The 27,182-nt window shown below is 42.5% G+C and overlaps 1 protein-coding gene across 2 annotated transcripts in view; it reads right to left on the bottom strand.

The window, feature by feature from the left end:
• Positions 1-907: 907 nt before the first annotated feature.
• The window catches only part of prickle2b (prickle homolog 2b), an 88,265-nt gene continuing 61,990 nt past the window's right edge, over positions 908-27,182 (bottom strand). Inside the window, exons 1-8 of one of the 2 annotated variants that reach the window (XM_075460427.1) lie at positions 20,782-21,250; positions 14,503-14,686; positions 8,861-8,974; positions 7,471-7,608; positions 5,587-5,790; positions 4,878-5,064; positions 2,613-3,494; positions 908-2,472 (exon numbers count right to left, since the gene is read on the bottom strand). In XM_075460427.1, the coding sequence (XP_075316542.1) occupies positions 1,535-2,472; positions 2,613-3,494; positions 4,878-5,064; positions 5,587-5,790; positions 7,471-7,608; positions 8,861-8,974; positions 14,503-14,634 (2,595 nt within the window). In that variant the 5' untranslated portion in view covers positions 14,635-14,686; positions 20,782-21,250 and the 3' untranslated portion in view covers positions 908-1,534. Of the gene's footprint in view, positions 2,473-2,612; positions 3,495-4,877; positions 5,065-5,586; positions 5,791-7,470; positions 7,609-8,860; positions 8,975-14,502; positions 14,687-20,781; positions 21,251-27,182 lie in introns of those variants that run through there. The other variant, XM_075460426.1, reaches the window with a different exon arrangement.

Raw genomic sequence — 27,182 nt, 5'->3', positions numbered from 1 at the left:
GCAAACTAAATTATATTCTCTTCTCAGTTTTCATTTCTCTTAGGACCTTGGTGTACCTAGATACTCCACAGGCATAAAGTCATATACATTCTAAAAAGCTTTTAACGTGCACTTTCACTCCCCGTTCATCCCAATCATGACTAGCACCCAAATTAAAAAAAAAAATGTCACCCTGAACACCAGCAAATCAGCACTGTGATAACAAACCAAATGTTCTTTGTTACCCCAAAGCTGAGACTTAAACTAATACAGAATACAGCGGGTAATATATTTCTGGATCAGGCAAAGATTGATAAGTTTATCAAAGGCAGATACGACTACGAGGAGCCCGAGTGGAGACTGCTGCAGGGCCTGGCATCAAGAGTAGAATCACAATGCTACGTGCTTTAAGCATATGCTGTGTTTTCTACATTTAGCATCTTTATCTTAGTGTGTTGCGTGTTAACATTTGGCTGAACATACAGATAAAGCTGATGAGAATGTTGTTAGATTAGCAAGTAAATGGACAAAAAAAAAGGTCATGCCACAGAAATTGCTAAAGCGTACTCTGAGCAGGCCAAGAATATTTTAGCTACCTCACTAGCGTGGAAAAAAATAGTTACATCTTCACCTGGTTTCAATCAATACATCTCGAAAACCTTTTGAAAGTAATTTCCAACTTGTGAAGGTTGATGCAATTATGTCAAACTTCAGCTGCATCTGCTAACAGGGCAATACACTTTGTGTGTTTGGTCGTGACCTCCACTTCTTACCATCTGACAGTTCAGACGAGGATGATTCTAATCAGCCTCTACACCACATTGTCATTCATTTATGCATTAAACAGATGGAGACAGGACGTGTTTTACACACTTCACCACTCATGTGTTGTCACACTGTGAAGAAACACCAGCTGTCGATCCCAAAACTCACTGAAATACTCCTTTATTCCAAATGCAGGACCAGGTCAGCCAAATAACACATGCATAAGTTTTTTTTTTCCTTTCTGTTTTTGTTATGTTCTGTCTCTACATCATAGATATCTTAATACATAAATGATTCTATCCATACAAAATATAAAAATATGTGAGGGCTCATTTACAACCGTATTTACACAGACTTCTTTAACTTAAGTGAAATTATTAATTCATTTATCTATGTACATATTATGAACTTAAGTCAATAGTACAATATATCCTATATCTAAACCGCATGGCGTGAAAATGTAAAACTGTACCAAACAGAACTTGCCGTACACTTGTTGCTGCATGGAAATTAAGAAATGACCGAAAGAAATTGCACATCAGCTTTTGACAAAGGTTGTGACTTGATAGAACTGCACATGTAACCGTTAGCTGTAGCACTCAGGAGACTCTGAAACATTAAAATGAACAAACATGCAAACACTGTGGCTTTTTCACGGTCTACCAACTGCAATTCATCACTGACTTTCAACTACATGATAATCAACACTCAACACTGACATGTTATTTTGTTCCAGGTGGAGAATGCTAGTGTACACAAGCTGAACAAATTGTACTTTACTGTCCAGATGTTAAGAGATAATGCAGTTCTTGCTTTTTCTGCGTTTGCGGGTGTGTAACTGTCCGCTGCGGTTAGGTCCTCCTATCCCCGTGTTGCTGTACTTATGGACTAGCTCTTGGTTGCTGAGAAAGCGCAGTTGGATGGGCCTGGGGATGGGCTCGCCCAGGAAGTAACCTTCATCCTCTGATTCTGAGGATGAGGAGCAGGTGGAGCACCAGTCATCGTCCTCATAATCATCCCAGGAGTATTGGCTCAAGCCAGTGCGCCTGCCAGCCCCAGGGTTCTGCAGGGTCAGGTCTGATGTGGTCCTGGGGCACTGCCTGAAGAGCTGGGGCTGGTATCTCCCTCCTCCAACTCCAAACTGCTCCCTGGCACTCCTTGGTGGTGGGAAGCGGTCATAATCCTCTCGGACACACAGCTGCGGCCTCTCCTGGAGTCTTACCCTTCGCTCTGACACCAAATTTAGAGCGTTTTCTGACCGAGATCGTCGGGATCTTCGGGCACGGTGATGGTGGTGTCTACGCCTCTGTGGGGTCTCTTCCGGAGCATCTGTTCGGATACTTGCTCCCCTCCCTCCAACGCCACCCACCCTGCGCTCACTAATAGGTGGCAGACGTGCAGCATTGGCGCTGCTAACCAGGCTAATCCTATCCTCGTCCTGGTAGGTGAAGCCAGGTGGTAAATGAGTCATTGCCATACTCACACCCATGCCAGGAGGGTCACAATACTGCACCTGGTACTGAGAAGACCTTGGAGGGTTCATTTCCATGTAGGACTGGCCGGCAGTGAGACTATGAATAGACTCAGAGCTACGAAACTGCCCGGAGGAATTGAGTGTGTCCATGTTACTTTTCTCTGACACATTCATTCCAGAGCCTTTGCTCAGGTCTGGCATAGAGAAACGAGAGAGGTGCTCCTGATGCTTTCCTCCACCATCTGCTGAATTACCTGCAAGGAAACAGTGGAAGGAAAATGTGAACCTTTTGTTTTATTAATTGTAAATCAATTCCAGTTAAAGGACATATACAATAATAACATTACAGTTATTAAGTAAGTTAAGTAAGTCCACTCAAAGTTACCTGACCCACCTGTAGCATTGGACAGAGCCAGGGACTCCATGGATCCTCTTGGGGTCTGCTCTAGCGGGGTCAGCTGTTCTGTGAAGTTAAGTGCATTAATGGGGTTCCTGCTTCTTGCTACTTGGGCAGCTGTTTGAGGCCCTGCATCTCTGTCCCTCTGAAAGCCGTGCAAACTAATTGAGCGCTTGTCCGAGGAGAAGCCATTGTGCTGCTGAGAGCAATGGGACATCTCAGTAAAGCTCTTCTGGGTCCGCAGTTTGGGTAGATAGTACTCTTCTGGAGCCGCCTGTTGGAACCACGTCTCATTCAGAGACTGGCCCTTCATGGCTGAGATTGGGGGTCGCTTTAAACCTCCGTTCTCCTTGATCCTATGGTCATACTGTTGATTATTTTGTCCAGAACTCAAGTTATAGGCACTCCTGACATTGCACTGGCTGAGGAGCTGGAGAGGAGTGGGATTGGTCGCTGGGTTAGATTGTGATTCATAACCGTAACCATTACCTGCTTGCTCCTGGTTCTGCCAGGAAGGTGGCTCACGAGTCAAACTGGGTGTTTGGCTGGACAGACTCAGAAGATCCATTTGTATAGACAGAGGGTCCACCTCGCCTGAACACCTCTCAGTCTGCACCCCACCTGCTCCCCCTGCACTCTTTGCAGTCTTGGAGCTACGTCTGGACTCTCTGGTGGAGCGAGCGCTTTGGAAGGCAGAATCAGAAGAGTCAGAGCCATTGGGCTCTTCCCCTAGACTGCAGGAGCGCGAGCAGAAGATTTGACCCTGCTTGGGCAGAAAAGGCCGACCCAGCAGAGAGCGTTTGCAGCGGGCACAGCAGAAGCAGCCCTCTGTGGCATGCCAGTGCTGCCCGTCATACGTCATCTGTCCTTGATCAATGCCTGCGGGAGAAAAAACAGACATGAATATAGAGGGCTGAGATAAAATTACAGAGTGTGGCACATGTGCAAATATTCAGTTAAAACACAAGGCAAAATCTTAATGTCTCATTTAAAAATGTTGTCTCGCTATGTAAAAATAGCAGCATATTTTAATTAGCTCGCTGACAGAGAAAATGGAGCTAGAGGCGGTAACTTAAGTGCTGTGGGGCAAACTCATTATGGAGCTTGCTTTTGAGAATGTTTCAAGTCGTAGGGGAAAAGAAAACCAGCTATTTGCTAATGACTGCCATCTGGTTTGTGAGTGTTTTCTGGTGGTTCCAATTTATTAGGATTTCCAGTTTTTTTGCCAAACACTTTTCTGTCTCCAGTCTGAAAAAATAATTGCAGATCAAATTTGTTCAGAAATAGGAGCCAAACTCACACCTGGACGACATGTTGGGAAATCCTAGACATACAGATCTGTTTGTACTGGTATAAAAGCAGAAAAAAATGCTCCAGTTTCTTCTCCAAGTGGGGTTTCCTCCACAACTACAGGTTGTGAGATGTTAGAATTTGACACTTTAAAGGATTAAAGGAAAGGTTGAAAAGTCTCTAGATATTCTTGATACAATCATGCCACTGTCCCAGAGCTTGACATCAAGCTGCTTGATATGTGCTTGTTATATTTTTGTGCTCTGTAAACTGGGGTTTCTGTGTCTATCAGCCATGCACCCTTGCCCCACGGATGACATTCAGTGGGGTTACATGATGAGATTAATTTGATTATAGCTATAGTTGTGTTATGCTCCTTATTTGAGCAACGGTAATTATCCTTGGATATATGGCGGTGAATGAATGGAATCAGAGGCACAAAGCATGTCATACTCCGATACGATAGGTGGAGCTGTACCCATTTCAACTATTGCTAATAGAGCCACTTCACCACCAACAACAACAACAACAAACTCAGGCATTCGAGAAAATGGCGAACGAAAAGCAAGACGAAGCTACGTCCCTCTACATTTCGTTTGTGATGAGCTGCTTATTGCACAACGGCGCATTCTCCATCACGTTGTTTGTTTCTTTCCGACAGCGACAACAACAGTAATATCGTCTCTCCCGACTTCCGGTTCACGACCCCGGGAAAAAATCTTTAGCATGCGCAGAACGCAGTCTAATTCACTACGTGCTTCACCGTCTACAAGCACGTTTAATTTGACTTTCAACCGAATTATCTCGGGGTCTTAATCCGATCGCGAGTAATCCAATCCAATTTCGTGTCTACATGAACGTAATAACTCAGTCTTATTGTAATTTAACCAATAATCCGATCCTTTCAGTGCCATGTAACCCCACTGACTATTTCATTATAAAGTGCTGAAAAAAAGACCAGAACCAGCATACCAATATGCTCCCCGCAGGAGTCGCAGTACTCTGCGTAGAGGGACTCAAAGCAGGAGCAGCAGTAAGGCCGTCCCTCTTTCATGATGTAACGCTGGCCCCCCAGCACTGTCTCGCACTCAAAACAGCAGAAGTGCTTCATGTGCCAGTGACGACCCTCTGCCTCAGTGCACTCATCCGCAAAGATGATCTAGGAAAGCAGAAATAAGAAAGAGTATCGTTTATCACAGTTGGGTTATTACTCAGTGCTGAATGACAACACAAAGACTTTACTCGCTTCCCTCCTCCTCCAACCACACCACCTCTCTGCAGAACAGAACTCTGAGATCAGCCTCTTTGTCTCCGACTTGTGTAGGAGGCTAATGTGAGTGGGGACTTGGTTAAATTTAGGTGGTGCATTTGCTTTTAACGGCGCTACTGTTAAACCATTGGGGGGACTCTTAAGTACTAACAGTGTCTTCATTCCCATTTGCACAGTAAGAGAGTAAGTCAGTGTTAATGGTTGGGAGATCAGGCTATTGAAAGCCGACCCCATTAAGGAAGAAAACCTGTGAGCTTCATATGGCAGCTGTTTGGTGTGTATGTAGGCATGTGTAAGTGCAAGCTGCGTGTTTGTGAATGCATTATAAATAGCTCTACTGACCATTACATGTGCATCTATAAATACATAGTCATCTGTGGGCAGGCATGTTGTGTGTGCGTGTGAATCTACCTCGTCGCAGGCTGTGCAGCGAGGCTTCAGCCTCTCTGCGTGGTGCCGGCCGCAGTAGATTTTCCCGTCCTGGTGGAAGTAGATGAGATCCACCAGGAGCTCCTTGCACATACTGCACACAAAGCAGGCAGGGTGCCAACACACGCTGTGACCCGCTCGGGATGCAAACACAGCGATGTCGCCGCCATTAATCTGGCCTCCACACTAAAGAGAAAGGAAAGAAAAAGTCTATGGCAACTTTTGAATAAAAAAAATAAAAAAATGTAACACTCCTCTTTCCTCTTTATCACTGCATTTGAAGATAAAGAGAATTACACTTTTGCGGGACATTTTGGACACACCTACTAAAGAAGCAGAGAATACAGTGTCAATGGGGATTTTTCTAATCAGTTGCACTTTTTGTTATGTCTCGGACTTTAATCCTGAGCACTCAAGAAAGGGTCTCACTCAAGTCCTGACTTGTTTCTCAGCCATCGCCATGTTTGACGCAGAAATTATATTAATGAAGTGATGATTAGGGCCTGAATTCCTCAACACCAATCAGATCAGATGATTTTGCTTTTGATGGTTCTGATCTTCTTCCATTTTAGAGCAATGTTGACTGTGAGACAGTCTTGTCTCATAATTCTGCAAACAGATTCCTTGAGTTCAACTGTCAACTGTGGCATATTAAAAAGCGTTTAATGAATTAATTTATTTGTTTGTTTTGGAAGTCCTTTAGATATCACAAGAAGGATCAAGACAAGTTACAGAAGCATCTGAAGGACCACTGACGGATGTATCATGCACCTGAGTTCAGTACTACTCCTACTATTATCAATATAAATAACTGATGAAAACAAAAATAAGAAAAAAATACATTTTAAGATGAGTCCTAAACATGCACAGACAGGGTGAGAGGAGGCTGAAGTGCTACTGGATGTCACCATGGGGAAAACAGGGAGGAATAAAACAGAAAGATATATGGGAGGATAAAACTGAGAGCGAGACTGGCGCTGAGGTGTAAAAGCAGAAAAGCTGGAAGATAAATGAGTAAGAGTGGCCCGGCAGCAAAGTAGATTTGAAGGGGTGGGAAGGTGGAGATCGAGTTCGGGGTACAATCAGGTTGTCTCACTGGAACAGAGCCTGCTGCTGTAAGGAGGCCAAAGGAGGGGTGGGGGAATTCAATCAATACACACTTTCACTCAGACTCAGCTCCCTCGTGTACTGCAGGTGTGTTATTGTGAGCGTTGGCTAACTGGACATGAAACACCAGCAGTAAAGCAGCTATACACTCGGGGCGCCATCACACTTTGGTTGAACCTGTTCCACACACAGTAATAAATGGCAGGCGGATGCTGAAGTGTGCAAGTTTGTTGTTAAAAGAACACTCCACTGCACTCAGTATTCCCATAGGGCTACAAAAAGAGTACAAGTAAGCAATATATTAAATATTTGATGGGACACTGGATACCACTGTAAAATAACAGGGCTGTTTTAACTGTGACCCACAAATTGTGGGATTGCCGGAGTTTGACAGCTGGCTTGGCGGGAGGAAAATGAGACTGCATGTAGACTCATCACCGCAAGAACCTCTTAAGACTTTGAGGTGAGACAGAAAAGGTCAGAAACATTGCGGGAAAACACAGATAAATGATGCATCTCTGCCCTTCATGTGTCAACATAAGCCAGCTCTCATACATCATCACACTTTAAATGTCAGAAAGTCCCTCAGTAGGTCACTCCCCACGATTCATTGCTTTCATTCCAACAGACACATGAGACACTTTTGACTGTGTCACTTGTGACTGATTGTTGTCATGGCTCCAACATGCAGAAGTGGCATTTAGAAGTGAAATCATGCGCCACTGAAAAAATTCAGTTCTTGATGTTTCCATTAGCTACCTGCTCGCAGATCGCCCCCGTCATCGTCACAGGGAATGGACGAATATTGCCACGACCGAGGTTTTCCCGTTTCCTTTGGTTACTGAAGAGCTTCAGTTCTCGCTTCTCCTCGTCGTCCAGGCTGTTACAATAGCGTACCTACAGACACGAACACAACACATGCTTATCACGCATTGTTTTTTAAAATGTTTGATCCTACGCACAGGCAGGGAGTTTAAGGTAGTTATCTGAAAATAGCTAACTAAACAAAATAGAAGTCATTCATTAATGTTCGAGGGGGATGTCACAGTCCAGGCCAGATCTACTCCTGCTTCGTCAGCACATTATTCCTAATTCATATCTTCAGAAATAAATAAAATTTTGAACTCTGCTTGATTTCCATAGAAACTTCCCAAAAACAAATGTAAAAGGTAAAAAATTTAAAGATTAGAACAGCATTTTGCAGACATTAATATGTAGCAGAAATAAAAGCGAGAATTTAAAAAAGGAGCATTTAAAACAAGTAAAGCACAAAAATAATCTAATTTGAATGAATGAAATAAATATGCTATTTAAAAAAGGCAATCTTCAAGGTTTATATGGGGGAGGGGGACAGAGGAAGTGTCTCTGACCAAACTAGCAGCTGGCTCAACAATGGAGGGGCCTGAAAACTAAAGGCTCTGCGTCTAATTCTAGTTCTAGGAATTCTAGGAACCTAAAGGTGTCCAGCACTCTGGGAGTTCTTGTTGGTCGATGGGGAAAAGGGAGGTTGCTAAGATAAAATGGAGCTATGTAAAGAATTGCATACGTTCGTTGACATTTTACAGGAAGCATTTGTATTTTCAATTCCTGCAGTACAACAAATAGTAAAGCAGCCCCCCTTCATGGTAGAACCTCCACCATGCTTTACTGCAGGTAGCGTGCTCTTTCCTTATGGCTTTCATTTCATTGTCTATCTAATCAACCCGATGTCTCACAGGACATTAGAGAGATTGTGCCTTACCAAATAGTTTTACAAACATTACCCTTTCCTTTATGTACCCTCCTTTCAATAGTGGTGCTTCGCCCATTCATCGCCAAATTGGTTTAGTGTGCATACTTGCGAAAAGAAAAAGGCAACTAACGTTGTGTGCGCTGCAGGGTAGCAGTTCTCTAAGGAAGTGTGCCACGTTTAAAGGGCAAAACCAGTATCTCAAGACAAATTGTGGTAAAGATTTATTAAAGTAACAAATCTTAATAAGCAGCTACAATCACCTGCTATCTCATTCACACCCATTAAAAAGACAGACTCCATTTTTCCTGTGCCTGTCTCCCCTTTGCTCCCCTCTTAGCTTTGTAATGCCCTGAAGGCGGGGAGAGAGGAGAAGATAAATGGATGAAGGTGGGGGAGGGCCTCAGTTTGGACTCTCACCTCATTGTCGTGGGGCGGGAGCTGATGGAGCAGCTGTTTGATGCGGTATTTCTCTCCTGGGCTGTTCACATAGGGCACCTTGTCCTCAGGCAGGGAGCTGTAGTACTGATGAACCTGAAGAGACCCCAGAGATAGCGAGATGATGAGGGAGAAACCCAAAATACATGGGGTCTGCAGACGTTTGTAATTTTCATGATCGATTTAGCTCTCAGTTAAACATTTGTATTTTCTGTGAAATGTCACCAAATGAAATGTCTAAGGTTCAATATTACAGTGATTAATTTATTCTTTTTCACCTGTAAAAAAAAAAAAAGAAAAAAAATCTGAAAGGATTCAGTTTATTAATAAAAGGGAAACTACCTTAAAGATACTACATCAAACCGCTTTTCGTTTGATAAATTGTTCACATCAAGTAAACCATTATTAAAATGTTGATTGATCATTTCAGTGCCAAAAAAGAAAATTGTGAAAAGACAAAACTGGTGTGTCAAGATCTACATGGGAGTCACCAACACACACACACACACACACACATTCACACACACACTTAAAAATCACTTTGATTTACGACCAACCAGCGGAGACTTAATGGAACCTCACTTCTCCATCTCTGCACATTGACATGGGAATGTATCACTGATCTGTCAAATGTGCACACACTCACCACATATACACGACCAAAGCAGTGATTAACCCACATGAATTTGGCCGCGCGCGGCAGCAGATTAAGGCTAATCTGGACAATTCAACTAACTTGGTCATTCCTCCAAAGAAGACAATGAGTGCTATCTTTGTGGTATTTATTGCAGTTTTTCTTATTATTATTATCGTTATTAGATTGTAACAGGGGGCGGAGTATAACAAAGGTCAGGCAGTTACAGATGAATGTTAGTGGAGGGGGAGGAGCCAAACAAGAGAGCCAGAGGGTCTTTAAGGAAGATTTTAAAAGACAGAGGTCAAAAAGAAAGGAGGAAAAAAGTGATGAACAAAAATGTTGGAAAGATGCAGGAACAGTGAAAGGACAAATAACAGGAGGATAACATTTGATTCAGTAAAAGACACGAAAGTAAAGAGCAGAAAACTCATTGATGTCTTTTATGTCGGTGATCAATACTTGCTGACTGGGTGATGTCTGTTGTGATGACCTGTCGGACTGCTGAATGGATTTACTGATGAGAAGCCACCAGATTTGTCCTTGGCAATAACGCCAAGTCTGTCACACAAAAACAGATCGACCTGAATAATTCAGACCAGCATTAGTGAGTATGGGCCTCAATTAAGGCTATTGTTTTTAAAACATATCCTTGAGTTGAAGTCTCAAATTTGTTTCGTCACATTCAACATCAAAGGCAGCCTGCGTTTCTGTAAAGTAGCCTCATACATGTGTGTTTGTTGTTGGGATGAATTTACGGCTCTTATTGGAAGTGTAACTTAATTCCCTCTGTTCTGCTTTGGCTGGCTTCCACCGGCGTTGGCGAGGGGCTTTGTGTAAAGCAGCACAACTCAGGACGGATGCCAGGGCCGATCTCTGGATTGTCCGTGAAAGACTGAATCAAGTCGAGCACTGATTAATCACGCACTACATACACACACATGCCTGCACACAGACTCATAATGATAAATTACAGAACATGCCTCCAACAACAGGTTAGAGTCTGGAGGTGAAAGGCTCACTGCCCTGAGGAAAAGATCTAAAGTATGATACACACATGCACACACACATATTTATGCAGACGCACAGCAGACACAGATTTCCAGAGAGAACCAGGAGAAGAAGCTTGTGATAATAACTGTAATCGAAAGCAGACCAAACTAAACACAGGGCAGAATTTCAAACTGGACTGAAGGGAGTGTTTTTAAAAAGCTAATGGTAGGACTTTGAAAATGAGTGTTGTGAGAGATAGTTTCTCACAGCTGGTTTCCATTTCTGTTCATGGCCAAACGCCACTAGGCACCGGCTTGGGCATTCTTTCGACAACACACTTTGCAACACTTAATGGAGAGGGATATTATATTGTTAAGAAGCAGTGGCAGGTCCACTTAGCCATGGTGGGAAAGATAGTGTTTTCATAGCAACGGAGGAGCTTTAATAGCGTACAAGTCTGAGTTGTGCGAACCAGTTGGTCTTCGGGTGCATGCAGGCAAAAGAACTGGTGGAGAGCAAAGGCTGAAATAGCCTCTGACACACAAGTGATTAAACCCATGGGCTATCACCTGACCACAACTGAGCTTTTTATTAGCTTCTTTATATCAAGCACGAGGTTTGAGCCCTATTATCTGCTGGTTACCCCACAAGCCCCGAAACATTAGCAGCTATACCCACAGGCTAAAGGTCCAGGCATTATACAATACTGGATTCTGCATTGGTGCCAAGCATATCTGTGCACTTCTAACTCTTCTATGCTGCGAGCAGACAGTGTTGAAGGACCGAACTGCTTTGTGGATCCGAGTACTGAACACAACGTAAATTGTTCAGTGAAGCCGTTGCCTTTACTTCTTATCTAAACTTCTTGATTATTTACTTCTTCATCATTAAGATTTGCCAATCAGCATTGGACCTACACATTACAACTGCCCAGGGGCGACATGCTGCTCTTCTGCACACAAGCGAGTCTTCATGAGCTCATTGTTGTTTGAATTCCCATGATCCTTCACTCTGCATGGCCTTAAGACGTATGCAAAGAGGCACAAACGTGCAACCATAAATTGGCCATAAGTCACCACACAAAAGGTTCTCAGGTTGATGAGGATGTCATAAACTTTGAAGGTATTTGGTCATAAATCAAGCTATTGGACAAAGATTTTGACCTCAGGTTGGCAAGGGATGAAATAGTCACGAACATTTACGACAGCGATGCATGCAGTAGTTGATGAAAATCCCCAAAATTAAGTTATTTTGATCCAAAAGGGAAAACCCGCAAATCACACAAGCTCATCAGCCTCATCTTCAAGAGGCCATGAGCTTTTACACACTGTCAATCACAATCAGACAGCTGTAATCAGGTCAGCAGCTGACAGATTTATTGTCCCACGTCTTTGACTGGAATTGTTTCAAGTGTGTTCAGGTCCATTCAGGAACAGGTCAAACTGCCTGCCGTTCCCTTGCAGTTTTAGTTAACTGATCTGGTTCAGATTCTGCAAAGATAACCGGTTTACAGCGATGCCCTTAAACTGAATTTCTGCTCAAATAGCCCACATGCAAGTTGTTTGAGAAACTACCTAAATCTCAACTCAAAATTAAAGACTGAAGCTCTTGCTACGTGATGGCAAAAAAAGAAGAAAAAAAGCCACTAACAGGCCACTGCTAAGCAACATTCTTGGCCTCGATGAGCTGTAACTTGGCAACATCCAAGCATGTTATTTTAAAGGATGGAGATGAGCTGGAGGAGCGGAGGCTTTCCTCACAATGCAGTTCAATAACAAGTCCACAACAATGCATGGTTACATTCAGTGATAGAAATGATTTTACTTCGTGAGCATTTTTGATATATGCTAGTAAACTGCTAAAATTTGACACAGGCATCTGTAGGGTTTATATTGTTGACAGAGGAAGTCCTAAATAAGTGCTGAGTTATCCCTCAAATATATCTGACTGAAAACTATAGAGTAGAAATCTCTCATTACAGTGTGGTGACTTGACACCCCTACTGGATGAATAGCTGACTAATACAGAAGTCTGGCTCCCAGTGGGGAAATCTAAAACCCACCCTTTAGTTACCAAGCTTGAGCTTTTTGTTTGCTTCTGCCCCACACAACAAGCTTCCACATTTGTGACACACTTTTAAGAAACAATATTTTCCCCATATTGGGAAAATACATAGATCCTGTGCTATTTCATGTGCTGCTGACCATTATGGATGAAAAACCGAGTCAGTTTAGAATTTATAATGATCAAGTCTTCCATTAAAGATGGCCGTTTCTGTTTATGGGAATTGTCCAAATGATAAGACAGAGAAATAAATAAAACCCTCACTTATTTTCATGGCTGTTCATCATCGTCCTTTTGCCCATCTTCCCAGTCCATTTCCCATTATCGCCTTATTGTTCCTGAGATCCTATCATCACTAGACAAGAACGTAATTGAGCTCGGGGTTATAAGCATGACCCCGGAGATTGATGAAAAATAGCTGCTCTCAGTCCACCCAGATGAAAACGGGAGGCTGTGCTAAGTGTATTGACCAGCCCATTGCTCTCAGCACATGAACAAATGAAACCAGCTTCCATAAATGCTCCTATTGTCCAATAAAACTGGTGCACGGTTACAGCTCAGAGGAGTTATTCTTAAAAAGGATTTTATTCAACATGCATGGGGTCATATAACGTGTTATGCGAGCTTGACTTAGCATTTATGAGGGCTATGAAATCCACTGTAAACATGTTTGCAACCTTAATGAATTGGAGATTAATCTCAGTGCTGGAGAAACATAATCCTTGTTATCCATTAGCCTGCAGTCAGCACAACGGATGAGCTATCATTAGGTATAAGTGAGCAGCTACAACATTTAGACATGGGGTGTGGTAAAATACAAGGCAGTACCGGGAATCTTTATGAGGTGAACACCATCATGTGGTGAGAAAGTAATACATTTTCCAAGTGAAACCTGCCTGTGCACATCTCTGGAATCTTCTTTGTCTGGCCTTCCAACCACACTGATATCATGCTGTACAACACCACTGTTTTTAAAGACGTTTTATTCACACATTTTGATCACTAAACTTAAAGCTCAGCTTTTGCTGTAAAGTATAATGTGATTACAAAACACCAATCATTGGTGTAGACTTTGCTCTTAACAAAACTCTGGAGGACGGACACTTTCTCACGAAGCTGTGGGTGCAAACACACAGGTTTGTGTCTCCACACCCAACTGTGCAAGATCGACAGTAAAGGCTGAGTTATACTTCTTTTAACTGCCCTTGCGCTTGCGTCTTGCGCATATGTTAATGGCTCGAGACGTTTATACTTCATTTTGCTTTGTCGGCGCTTGCGTGTGCTGCGTGGCGATTCACCGCCAGGACAGTAGGTGGAGTAGCGGGTTTTTTCAATGACAAGCCTACTATGATGAAAGCAAATTCACCGCCAGGACCTCTTCGAGTGGATTCATGCTTCTTCTTCTTGTAAATAGCCGGTATTTTGTCAGATTTTCAACACCTTGGGGGTCTAAACGACTACTTTCTCGCCTGAAAATGTTTCAAATGTTGCTAAAGTTATATATTTACAGAGTTTATAGCTTAAAGGATATCAGCTTTTCAGGCTGGCTGATTTGGGCTCGGGCAGGAGTTAAGTGCACTGTGTGTAACGCTCTGCATACTGTCAGATCGATGAGTATGCCGTTTTCAAGTAGTAGGCGGTTTCGAACACAGCCAGTGGCTTGTGCTTGCGTCTTGCGTAAAGTTTAGAAAATTGAGGTGACACACGCAAGCACGCAAGGGGGGGCTTGCAACCGCGCAAGGGCTTGCGTTGCGTCTTGCGTTACCGACTATAAACCAGGCTTAAGTCCGTGAGAAGACAACATGCTTGTTGTCTTGCATAAAGCCTATTGGGAAAGCTGCCTTGTGCAGATGTTTGATATTAATTTCAGTGTTGTCCACTGCTAATGTAATGTGATGTGATAAGAGCAGGGTAGGAGGGAACCTGCAGATACCTGTTCCGGTTTAAGTCCCGGTGGCACCCAGGCGTACTCCTCCAGGGCACAGCCTGAGTCATCGTCGGAGGTTGAGTTCCTCTGGAAGTCATACATCAGCTTGGTGACGGTCTTCTCCATCTCTACAGGCATGGCTGTCACTGCATGTTCCTCACGCCGACACTTACAGTGCACACAGATCTTCCTGCCGTGGACAAACACAATGACCCTCATCAAGCCAAAGTTGTATATACAGACAGGCACAGATTAAAGACAGAAGTTATCAAACAGGAAATTCAGGATTGAAGTCAAAGACATAGATACTCATCAAACTAAATAATGTTGTTTATAGGATTTGTAGACTGATAACATTTTAACTCCAAATACCCAAAAACACAATCGTCAAGGTGAAAACAAGCATCTGTTGAACAAAATCATAGCTAAATAGCAGTGTGTTTTAATAGAAGCCTAAGAGACAAGATTAGACTGCTGTTCTGTTTGGGTCTCTCCAATTAGCCAGAAAAGGATTGAAAATAACCCAAACTGAGAGGTCAAGTCCTCCCACTGCAGCTCTCCCTGTTAAATATGATCGCCACAAACACACTGCTCATTAGTCCTCTAGAAGTATTGAGTATGAATACAGAATCCCAAACCAGCTGCGAAAATTAGTATTCACACCAGTATTGTCCGTGTGAAACAGTAAAGGATGGTGCTTCATCCCCACAAAGATCCACCCACCTACAAGCTGGAATCAGTGTTATTCATTAAAAAAAAAGAATTGCTTGGGAGTGTTTGACATGATTTTCTGATATGTCCAGAGAATAATGAGAGTTTTATTTCTCACACTGGACTTTTGCCATCAAAATTACCCAGATAAGCAGAAAAGAGCGACTCCGTAGAAAGTGGGACGCACTAGAAAAGAATAGGATGTGGGTTAAATATCTGAGTGAGTCGACTACAAGAAACTGTGAAGCTATCTTTGCCTGGTTTGTATTCTGATGAAAATGGTCACACTGCATACATACAGATTCCTTTGTCCTTGACGGGCTTATCCCTTGAAAGTGGAGACTGGGTGGCCAAAAGGTCACACCCCACTAACCCGTAACCCCCTCAGGCAGATAAACAGGGGAGACAATCTCATTACTATCCCAGATGGAGGCCGGCCTGTGTGACAGTCAGCCCTACGGAGGAGCTTAAAGACAGGACACTGTCTGACAGACTGATACCTTGAGTAACTGAGGATCTGTTATAGTGTGCTCACACACATGGATACAAAGCAGATGGAAAAATCTTGATATTACACAAGCCTTTCTTAACTTTTATCATATAGTGTATGAGGAAACTCCTAACTGGGTTGAAGTCAGCAGTGGGCTGTAGAACCACGAAGCAAAGTATCATTTACAACAATCTGTTTTCCAGTGCTTTTGATTGGTGTCTACGTTTTGATTAACATTTAGAAGATGTGAATGAGATAATGAGAGGAAATGATCAAAATCTAAGAACAATTCCCACTTCTGTGCAAAAAAAAGAGAGACGTTTTTGCATGTTTCGAAGAAGACCTGATGCGCATTAAAAGGTGAAATAGAAACATGTTGTGACATGCGAGTTCCGGTCCAAGACCTTTAAACAACATGTCACTGGCTGGACTCTTCTCAGATATAATCCCAGATATTCCGTGAGTTTAAAGTTATTCCTGAAAATAAAAGCTCTCTCTATTTTCCTCTTGTTGATGTCCACTGCAGTTGTTTTTCTTTTCTAGTCTCAAGGTTTGTTTCCAGTAAGGACAACTGCTACCTCTACTGAGTTACAACAAGCAATGTGGCATAGTTTATTTGCTCTAAATCACTTTACATTTCTTGTTTAAAGATTTTTTTTTATAGATTGCTTCATATTTGCTTCGCTAGATAAAATGAATAACACTTGATGCTGCCCCCGCTTTTTGAAATTGTAAGCGTGAGCTACCTGTGGGAGAAAAGTGCTCAGAGAACTGACGGTACTCGATGGTGAGCTGGCTAAGTCTCGTCCTGTTTTGTTTTTCTGACAATAGAGCACCTCTTGTCCAAGGGTTGAGCCTTATTAGACAAAGCACCTCAGCTTATCTGATGAAGCACTGGTGGATTTTGGCGACTATTTGTAGTCGGTATAAGTAAACCATCCACCTGACATGTCGCTACTAGTCTTAAGAAATGTAATCCTTGAGAGGAAAACGTACAAATATGGGTCAAGCTGGATGAATTATCCATCCCTACTTAAGATTCTTCACCATCTACTGAAGCTTGACAGGCTCTGTCAGCTCCAGCTCCCAGCACCACCCAGTGCAGAACAGCAGACCTCTGCAACTTCCCTGTCATTGTGAAAGGGCACGCTGCAGACTTAACTGACTGACTCCATGAATATTAACAAAACACACAAAGTGGCGAGATATCACTGACATGAATATTGATGATAAACAGAGCAGCGATACAGATAAAGTCATGGAATGAGCTGTCAAGTGGGCACACTGGAAAGAAGTGTTTAGCAACTTCTGTTCCCTAGTGCGCAGCGCCGTAGCCCGGGGGCAACTCGGCTTGGCTCATTCCAGTCATGAACATTCGCCGTCATCTATAATTCAATTTGAATGGCACACACAAAACAAATCTTATGAGTCTATCACAACTCACACTCGCTGTAAGGATGGCGGCTGAAAGTGTAGGAAAAATGCACCAAATAAGGAGATACAGGGCAGAAATAATTCTCCCGTTCTCTTGATATTCTGCCAGATAGTTGAGAATTACACCTGTGATGGGGTAAGGAAGGACTCTCAAGCAGCGGAGATGAGGGGAAGCATTTCACAGCACATCAAAAACCTCTCTTTCCCACACTTCGCCTTTTACGGTCTCTGTGGAATTCCACGTTAAGAGGAAAGAGAATTTTGCGACTTTGGGAGAAAAACGCCTGTCTGACCCGCTCTCCCAGTCCAGATGTGTGATGATAAGCTTCCTCCTGTGATTCACCTTACAAACATCTTGATCTCCCCTCATCACCGCTGGAAGACATGCTGCATACCTACAGGGCCTGTTGTTCCTCTCTCTCTCCCTTCCCTTCCCTCCCCATGATTTACAATGTGCTTCATGGACGTGCTTGGGATTTCCCTTCTCTGAAACTTAATCCCTGAGCTTCTCCTTGTAAGCTGCATGATTTCAATTAAATCACATTGAGTAGCTCTGGTAATACAAGTCAAGTACATCTCCGACTCCTCATAAATGACTCTGAGCTAAAGAGAAGGAAGTAAGAGGGCTTGTTTCCGCTTTTAAATGTGACTGGTCTTTTACATCCCAGGGGAGTTGTAAATGCTGACATATGATTGGTCAGTTGGAGTGTGAGGTTTGTTTAAAAACTGGGGGGTTTGTTTTTGGATGGCAGTCACTGTAACCATGATGTCAGTGGACAATGATTCACTGTTTCAGGTTAATTATCATCATCCTGCTCTCCAACGTTAGCCCTGTTACTCAGGTAATGGGGGGTTTTAATGCATTACTAGGGTCTGATAGGCCCCTCAGACAGATGAATAGAGTTGCTTCAGTTGCTGTAGGTCAACATTACAAGACCCTCAGCAGGCAGGGTCTTTGGTTAAGCCAAACTGACCGTCTTAAAACAAGGAGCAAATGTATTATCTTTGCAAGTGTGCTCCAAAACAAGGCAAAAGCTGGCTCGAGTATTAATGTATCGAGCACCTTTTAGACAATGTTCCAAAGTGCTTTAGAAGAAGGGGAAAGGTGAGTTAGAGTCACAGAGATGTTCACAAAAGGAATCAATGATTGCCAAAGGCTATCACAAACTCTAGAAAAAACATCTGATGCAAGTGTATCCAGGAGTCAGTCATAAAAGTACAGCTTTGGAGGGCTTGAAGCAGAACTCTCGTTCTGCTCTCATTCCTGAGCAAATCCCAAAACCACTGCAGCTTTTCCATGGCATCATTCTAGATGGCCAGATTAAAGTCCCATCTTTAAATGGCAGCTCGGCACCAAAGCAGAGGTTGGGCGATGAGAGGAGAGTGCAGAAGAGAGAACAGCTGGATGCAGGAGGCAGCCAAGTCTTGTCTATTTTATTTCCCTTCCCCCACATTTGTTGTCTTTGGAAGTGAGAGGAAAGGACGGACTCTTCTCTTTAACTGCCTTTTGTTTATCAACCTCAACGTTTCCGCTGAGTCAACCGAAGCTGAATTTTTCAGGGGCTTCCAGCTGACAAATGGCCGTGCTTTTCACAAATTAACCATAAACAAGTGAACAAAACCTTTATATCTATGGGTAATGATGCACATAGGCAGATAACTGTTGACTTCAGAGCCATTAGGAGTTAATCACTTCTAAAAAAGACTGAGGTGCTCCTGATGAGAAGCAGGCAGGCTTGACAAAGATATTTTCCATTAGAAACCAATTAGCAAGAACCTGATGCAATGTGTTGCTGAGGGCAAAGATTAGGCCTGCATCCACCTGTCACAACCAATTACAGATTACAGATAACCAAAGTCCTGCCATCTTTTTAAGTAGCCTCTGGGCCATACTCCAATGAATTGGAACATACAGCTACCTGTATATTTAACCAGAAATACAATAACTATTTTACTGGTATTGAACACCAACAGCTCCAGCTAATTTTGAAAGGAAAGTTAACTAATTTCCCACACTTAGTTCACTTAATTTCTTACAAACTCCCCCACAGCTGGTAAAAACAGCAGTGTAGTGTACTGTTTGGCTCTGGACAGAGCTTTTCTAAAGAGAATGGAACATAAGTAAAGCTTTTTTATCCTCTGATAATCATTTTAAACTCTTCTCTGTCAAGTCACCCATATACTTTATAGCAGTATAAAAAAAACTTTCCATACTGCCTCTAAGGTTTGTGGGAAATGTTGCATGCCAATCTGCTTCATCTTGATTCATTTTTCTAACCTGTTACAGCAGACAACGGTGTAATTTGGATGTAATTTTTTATTTTTTAAACTCTATTTTACCGAGAATTGCGGTAAGACAATCCAACTGGTCATAAGTGGTGTCAAAAATGTAAACATCAGGGCTGATATATGACAGTGGATATATGAAGTGGGAAATGAAGACATACCAAGCAAAATAAAGAGAAAAGGGCATCAGATCGAGACATTTCAGCGAAACTACCTGTGAAAGTAGATCGCATTACTTATTCATCGTAGTTCCATAAATGACAACTTTGTGATGGGTGGGAGGATCGTAGAAGAGACGGGCTAAAAAACAACCGCGATACAGGTTCCAACCCACAATCCGAAACCAGCAGTTTGGTGACAGATCATGAGTGAATGTGTGCATCAACAACATGTTCAATGCGCTGGGGGGCCTTCTAATTTCCAATACCTTTTTTTTGGGAAGAAATTTATCAGCATATCTGCCCACCCAGGAACTATCCAAGTCACATTATGTTAACGTTTCTTTCGAAGTATGAAAAACAGCAACAGTAGCATCAGATATTTCTCCAGAGGCACAGCAGAATGTCAGAAATCATGCTGTGGCATTTGGGCTCCTGTCAGTTTGGTTTGTCTTTGAGCTGCTCTCAGACCAGTAACACCGCAGCCAGCTGCCCGTGTTAAAACCACATTATTCATCATTTACCTGCCAGCCAATTCATGTGTTAATGTAGTGGCCCCTTTCACAGCTAAAATGCATGTAATAAGTAAGCCATCTCCACGGGTCTATTAGCCTGAATGGGGTCTGGTAATGTTCTGCCCGCGAAGCTGCGATTGCAACTTGTTTCCAATACAGTTTCCTGCAATCTGCAGGGGACGTTAGACCCTCTCAACCAACAGGACGCAGATTATGACTTTAAAATAACCATGGACTGGGCAGACACCTTAAAACAAAGCGCTGAAGCAAAATGAAAACCTATCTGGTAATTTACTTTGGAAATCAATCATTATGGCAAAACAGACACACGGTCCACTGCACATGAGTCTAACCACTGCGCCACAGGGGGTGGGGTGGGGGCTATAAACCAGTGAAAGCCCCTCTACAGGGAGAAAGCTGCTAGAAAAAGCCGAGTATCAGTTCAAGACAAATATAAAAATATTGAGGGAGGCGACACTTGTTTAAATGGCCCCACGGACCTAAATAAAACTGACTTAATTGTGTCGTTCTCTAAATACTTCACGCAAACAGTTAAGAGAAGGTTCCCGAGGTTTAACGCCAGTTCCTGTGCGGACACAATCCCCTGCGTGCCATTACGCGTTTAATGACCGCAAACATTTCAAAAAGTCACAAAACAACACCAACGGGGTAGAGATAAACTGCTGCTCACCTTCTTACAAACCGAGACTGGGTAAAACCATAGTCCTGACTTCGATGGGCGACTTGCTGTGGGCTTTAAAATACACGCTCCTCATTGCAGAATTTGTCACACAACTCCAGCGTTGCCACGAAAACACAGCGGTCTCGCCCGCTGCGCGATCCGCACCTCTCCGCTAAATCTGTTCTGTCCGTCAAAAAACAAAAAAAAAACAAAAAAAACAGCCCTTTGCAAACCCCCGCCTGCTCTCCGCAAATACACCCAGGAGGTCTGCAAACGCACAGCCAACTTAAAGTGCGTAAAAAAAAAGATTCCTCTCTGCGGCGAAGCACTGGTCCAAGCAAAGACAGATTCCACCAGAAGTATCTTCAGTCCGGAGAACTCCTCTGAGACTGACGCTGCTGAAAAGTGGCGACCCGCGCGGACCTTCTGTGCGTAAAGGCACGGCGCGCGCAGAATGCTCCCCTCTCTGCTCAACGACCCCTCTGAACAGCAGCAGCGCTTCAATCCCGAGATCATTCCACCGCGTCAATTCCACGGCAATGACTAACTGGTTTCCGGTGAACTATCAAAAAATAAAGGCACAAATGCCAAAAGTCTGGGAACGCATCAGTTTATAATCTTGGAAAGAAATTGACTATTTTCTAAACTGTACATCTAAATAAGCTGTGCACTGACAATAAGTAATATATAAGAACGAAAAGAGGCATAATTTCTTTTAGATCTAAAATCAACAGACAATCCAAAATTTCCTGCATTCAACATTCTTCTTCAGCTGGTTGAATGTGACATTTGATGGAAAGTTCTGGGATGAAAGATAATCAGTGCATCTTGTGAACCTATATATGAGGTCAATTGTAAGTTGATTAGTTTGTTTTCCTTTGAAAGACTTGGTGATGAATGAGCAATTCAATGAAGCACATTAGCCAGTGCTGCTGCCTGCATTCTTTGAAAGTCAGTTAGACGTCAGGATGCAGACAGTCTCTGAATATATATATATATATACATATATATATAGTTTTTTAATTATACGTCTTTTCTTTCTGACAGCTTAAATTCAATGTATAATTAGTGATACGATTCCAAGTATATGCACAAGGAACACTGTTGGATGTTGAATAACCAGCAGTGATTCTGAATGTTTAAGCACATTAGCAGCAACTCACATATATAATTTTCAATAACTTCACAAATAATACATCCTCTACGTTGGATTTGGTGTTTATTCATTATATCGAGATAAAAAGGAAAAATAAATAAATAAAATAACTATAGCTTTCGTTTGAAGGCAAGATAGTCAACTTCCTGTGTAATTCTGGGCTCCTTCTAGCTGTCTTTATGCAGCCGCTCCCCTCTCTGCTTTCCTCCCAGGATGCCAATATCCTGGTGTGATGTCAGCAAGTCAGCATCCCAACATTGGTGTAATTAGCAACCTGAATGACTGGTGCTCTGGCTGAATTTGCATGTGAATTAAGACACTTCCCTGAATATAGTGGCTTGGGGCAGGACGAGAGACAGGGAGGGAAGAGAGGAGCAGCAGGAAGCTGACCTGCATGGGCACATGGAGAGAGTAGCTCCTGTAAACACAACAGCGCTGTTTAACATAAGAAACAGGCATCAGCTGGAGAGGAGACAAAAGACTTACAGACCGATGAAAATGAAGTGAAATGAAAAAAAATTAAAGCCAACTTAGCAGGATTTTGACCATTCGGAGACCTGTTTCCTCAGTGAATCAGTAAAGACCTTTGGTCAATTCGCGCTGAAATGTTATCTTACCAAGATTCAAAACGAGGACTGTGTTACTACAAATCATTAATGCCATAGTTTCTACTGCCGTTACAAGTTGGATTTGAAGTGTAATGCCACTCTGCTCTAAAAAGTGCTATAACTCAGTATTTTCACATGCACAGTTAAGCCGAGCTGTGCTTATAGGACAAATAGGCCATTTAAGTGCACTTCTCCTCTCTTCCTGGTATACAAGCATAGGAGTGTGTTGACCTATGATGTCACAGACGGCAACAGTTGACAAACAATGTATCAGGTGGCAAACCTTTACCATGTTAAGTCATTAGTTGGACAGTTTTACAGCTTTGTATATTGCTAAATACTTTACTTAAAAATAATTATAATAATAATAATAATAATGATAATAATGATAATAAGATTCACATAATCTCTTGTGGTTATTGTCTGGTGTTACCAGCTTTTCCTCCTTCTGCGTACCAGCTTCTTGGTCAAAGACCACAACAGAAGCTCTGCGGCACACGCATAGCACTTAGCTCAATTTGAACCAATACATGCACGAGTAATTCAGCTCCCAACCGCATGATTCTCTGTCTTATGTGCTCTATATTAAGCAACTGGTGAAAGAAACTGAGGTTGAAACTGTATTTTTCTTTAGAAAGTCTCGTGTTTCCTTTCAGGCCAAAAAAAGACTTGTGGCTGGCACTTTTATGTCCGTGCTGGATTGCGGAGATGTAAATTACATGCATGCATTTTTGCAATGTTTACATGCCTCTGATACAGTACATCATGAAGCACTGAGGTTCATCACAAAACCTATCATTGTGTGTCGCATGCTCCAGTTGGATAGTCTACTTAGTCATTCCAGACTCAGACACCGATATATTCATATATACAAACCCATCCTTGGTCTGCTTCCACCATATTACCTGACCTACATTACTCAAAGACGTATGGGAAGTTACCGTCTTCTCTTCTATGACTTACAGATTCCTTTCAATCATCAGAGTCTATACCGAACAGGGAAAAAGTGTGTTTAAGTATGCTGCTCCCTCGGCTTGGAATCAGCTGCAAAAACAGCTTAAATGGAGGAATCTGGTTTCATTTAATACATTTAAAGAAGTTCTTAACAATTTGGAAGCTCGAACATCAAGCAGCAAACGTTATGGCTGACTGCTATTGCTGCAGTTTGACCTGCAGTGAATAATAATCGGGTGTGATAAATGCTCAAAGATATTTCAAATCTCAAGAGTTTTATTTGTCTGGTTAAATAAAGATTAGATTATAGTAACAACAATAAAAACGGCAACAACAACAATTAGTGGAATAGCATGTTTACATGGGGATCATTTTAGTCAAGCTAAAACAATAATTACATTTTTTCTAACGTCATTAAAACGTACTGACTGGTTGCGAACCAAAATCAAATTAAACAACTAAGCACTTGCCTGAATGAAAAACAGGTTAGAGAGTAATTTGATTAGGATTTGTGTTTAACGTGCCTGATGATGAAACACAAGTTTAGATTTTTATTTTTAATTTTTTTTTAAATAGGGGGTGTTCAGATAAATACAAAAATCCTGCCTATTAAAATACACTCCAATCTGCAAGGAGAGGATTTTAACTAATTTATTTCTTTTTCACCACTTCTGATAAAAACAGCTACACCGTCTCTTTTTACCTTCCGGGCACTGTTCCCTGTTACAAAACTGAAGCCCTCCTTTTTAGTGAAAGCCTTCTTTCATGCCCCGAGTTTCCCCTCACACGTGGCAGGGTGACACACATAAGAATGTATAATCGCCATCTCTTTGCTAACATAACAGTATCAGTTACAGCTCGGGCTGTACTTATAAGCCCATAAGCAAGATTTTACAAGGAGCCCTAAGTGACAGTGTCCTGCACTCGGAGCAACCACAGAATGAGCCACTTCTCTCAATAAGTCATTTTCTATAAAACTGTTCCCAGACCAGCAGTGAGCTGTTTCAAATGCCACTAGAGGACTGAAAAAAAAGCATCGAGGCCAGCTTAGGGGACATACCTCAGATAGCATTGGCTGCATGGACGCCTGGCATGCACAGACAGCCTCTGCTTGGTAATTTTAGACAGTTAGCCAAACAGGTTTACTCCCTTTTTAAGCTAGCATATAGACATTAGCTTCTGTCGTTATCAAAGCACAGGATGAGCAATATTGTAAATACATGTTCCCTGAGGCTTAGAGCCTATCTGAAGTATGCAAGTAAAGTCTTATAAGCTCAAAGGATCTTATCGGAGTAGAACATTTATCATGTAACTGATTTATGCACCATGATATGGTCAGGAAAACACCCCTGATAAATCAATGCCTTCAATCTTGATCTGAAATTTAGCTGACATCCCAATATAGCCTCTCCATCTAGCTTTTTATCTTTTTTTTTTTTTTTTTTTTTAAAGGAACTCCAGTCTCCTTTCCTTTCATGTGACAAATGCTGATGGCTATCACTCTAGAGTCAACACACAAGGCAGCTGGGACTCACCCCAACAGCTGATAGCTCAGACATGTAGGGAGAATGCGAGAACTCATTACCTATAAAGCTCTTCTTCCTACTGCTTCAGAACGTTTCTGAAGTAAACTCCTAACTCTTTAAGACCCGCTCATTGTCTCTGTGTTGGTTCAAAAGGCAACGTGGACCCGTGTATGCAGCTTAAATTTGAAACCGTCCAAAATAAACTGGACTCTCGTTTTAGCCACGCTCTCCAGTGACTTTCATGAAAAGCAGCCTGCTAGTTTTTGCGTGATCTCGCTGGCAAACAAACGGTAATGAAAACCTGCTTGGCTCTTGCATCGACAGGAGAAACCAAGGCACCGCACACGACAGTCATGTTTCCAATCAGTTTCTTTTTAAGTTGTGCATTGGAAAAATAGCTGGAAACTGGAAAATTCAAAACAACTACTTGAATTTTGAAACAAAAAAACCAACCAAAACCAAACATTTGCTTGAGGTCATTTTTGTCTTTTGCAAATATGCTCTGACAGCTAAAAATATGTTACTCAGGTGACTGATCTCACAAATAATTAGGCGTTGCTGTTTCTAGAGAATAAATGTGGTCAACACTCATGAATGACCCTTTTGAAGTAATTGTGGAAGATGTTGTTAGGCACTGCAGATAATACTGGTAAATTTTTGGCTGATGCACTGTTGTTTGCTTACATGCTGCTGGGTAACTGCCCTTGCGCTACATTAAAGGTTTAATGATTCATGTCAACACTTGCATCCAGTTATAAAGAAGGAGAAAGGATTGCCAGTGAATATAAAAGTTCACTGGCCTAACTTTAAGTACAACAACCTCATTTTTAAAATGACCTAGCAGTACTTTGACCCAACTACTCTGCCCAGAAAGCAGATTTAGTGAGCCATCAGAGTAGGGGCTTACTGTGGGTACTCCACCCAAGAGCTCCTCTGTACCCATGTTCCCAGCAGATAAGTGGCCATTATTCATCCTGTGCTGAACATTAACTGGATTAATTCTGCATGGGTTGAGGGGGTGAAATTGTATTTGTCCAAAAGGAGGGAAATGGCAAGGAAATGAGGAGAGCGGCCAGCTTGGCTGCAATTCTAATTAGCTCGGGGGTTCGTTAGCACACAAACTCCAGTCTTGCTGCAGAGGCCTTGCTGATACAGAGGCCTGTCTAAGCCATTAAGCCAGAAAGGGAAAATAAGAGGGAGACAGACAGAAAGGAAAAGACCGAGAGGAGGGGGGGGGGTGCAGACAGGAAGAGTATGGACACTTAGTTTCACGCATTAAGGCCCAGGGCAATGAGGTGACCTTGCAGAATAACTCCTCATGGGGATTGAAAGCTATTTTTCGCCCCTCCTGGCCCACTTACACGAGCGCTGTTCAGCGCAGAGGAAAAACACACTCCTATCCTTTCACTTCCATCTGTCCATCCGACTATCCATTGCCACTGTAGACTGGACTCCTGAATGATGCAGCTCAGTTTCCAGCTTGCTGTGCCCAACAACAATGGTATGTCAATGAGCTTTTCTCATGTACATGTGGATTCTGATTCAAAATCTAATTGGTTTGTGCTTTGGTTTAAAAAGAGAGAGACAGAGAGAGAAATGGGGAAAAATGAAATGCTGGCACGGCTGTAGTAGTCAAGAGAGAAACAATGAAAAATCCTGACCTAATTGTTATTCCTGTGTCTTTGCTTTAGAAATCTGGAGACAGTTTGGGAGAAAAGATGCAGCTTTCTGTTTGCTCAGCCTCCACATCTGCGATTAATAACATTCTGTTTTAAAAGATGCTGTAAAGTATTTCACAAAAGTCTCTAATTTCTCTCGAAGCAAAGCATAAAGCCACAGCTCTGATACTGAATAAATTTGTGGCCTCATGAATGAACCACCCACCTCCAAACCTCCCACATTCAGCACCCTGCAGCCACTCCTCTGATTCAACCTTCTCACTCGGCCTCCACTGATGTTCCCGCTTCCTTACCTCCTCATAAATGCCTCCATGAAAAGTGTGTGGGCGTCAGCACTAATTTGTTGACCCTACGGGTTTAGGTTTTTTAAGTTTCATTCACAACTTCACCCCATCCATTAAACCTCCTTTGACTTTATTTTTCTGGCTCTCCCTACAACAAATCTCTTGGCAGCCCTCAGCAGTGGCCACAATCGCACGCCAACTGA

The sequence above is a fragment of the Odontesthes bonariensis genome, chromosome 3 (assembly GCF_027942865.1).
Source record: "Odontesthes bonariensis isolate fOdoBon6 chromosome 3, fOdoBon6.hap1, whole genome shotgun sequence".
NCBI classification, from domain to species: domain Eukaryota; kingdom Metazoa; phylum Chordata; class Actinopteri; order Atheriniformes; family Atherinopsidae; genus Odontesthes; species Odontesthes bonariensis.
Note: the sequence above shows the minus strand (reverse complement) of the source record. Positions and strands in the feature narration are given on the sequence as shown.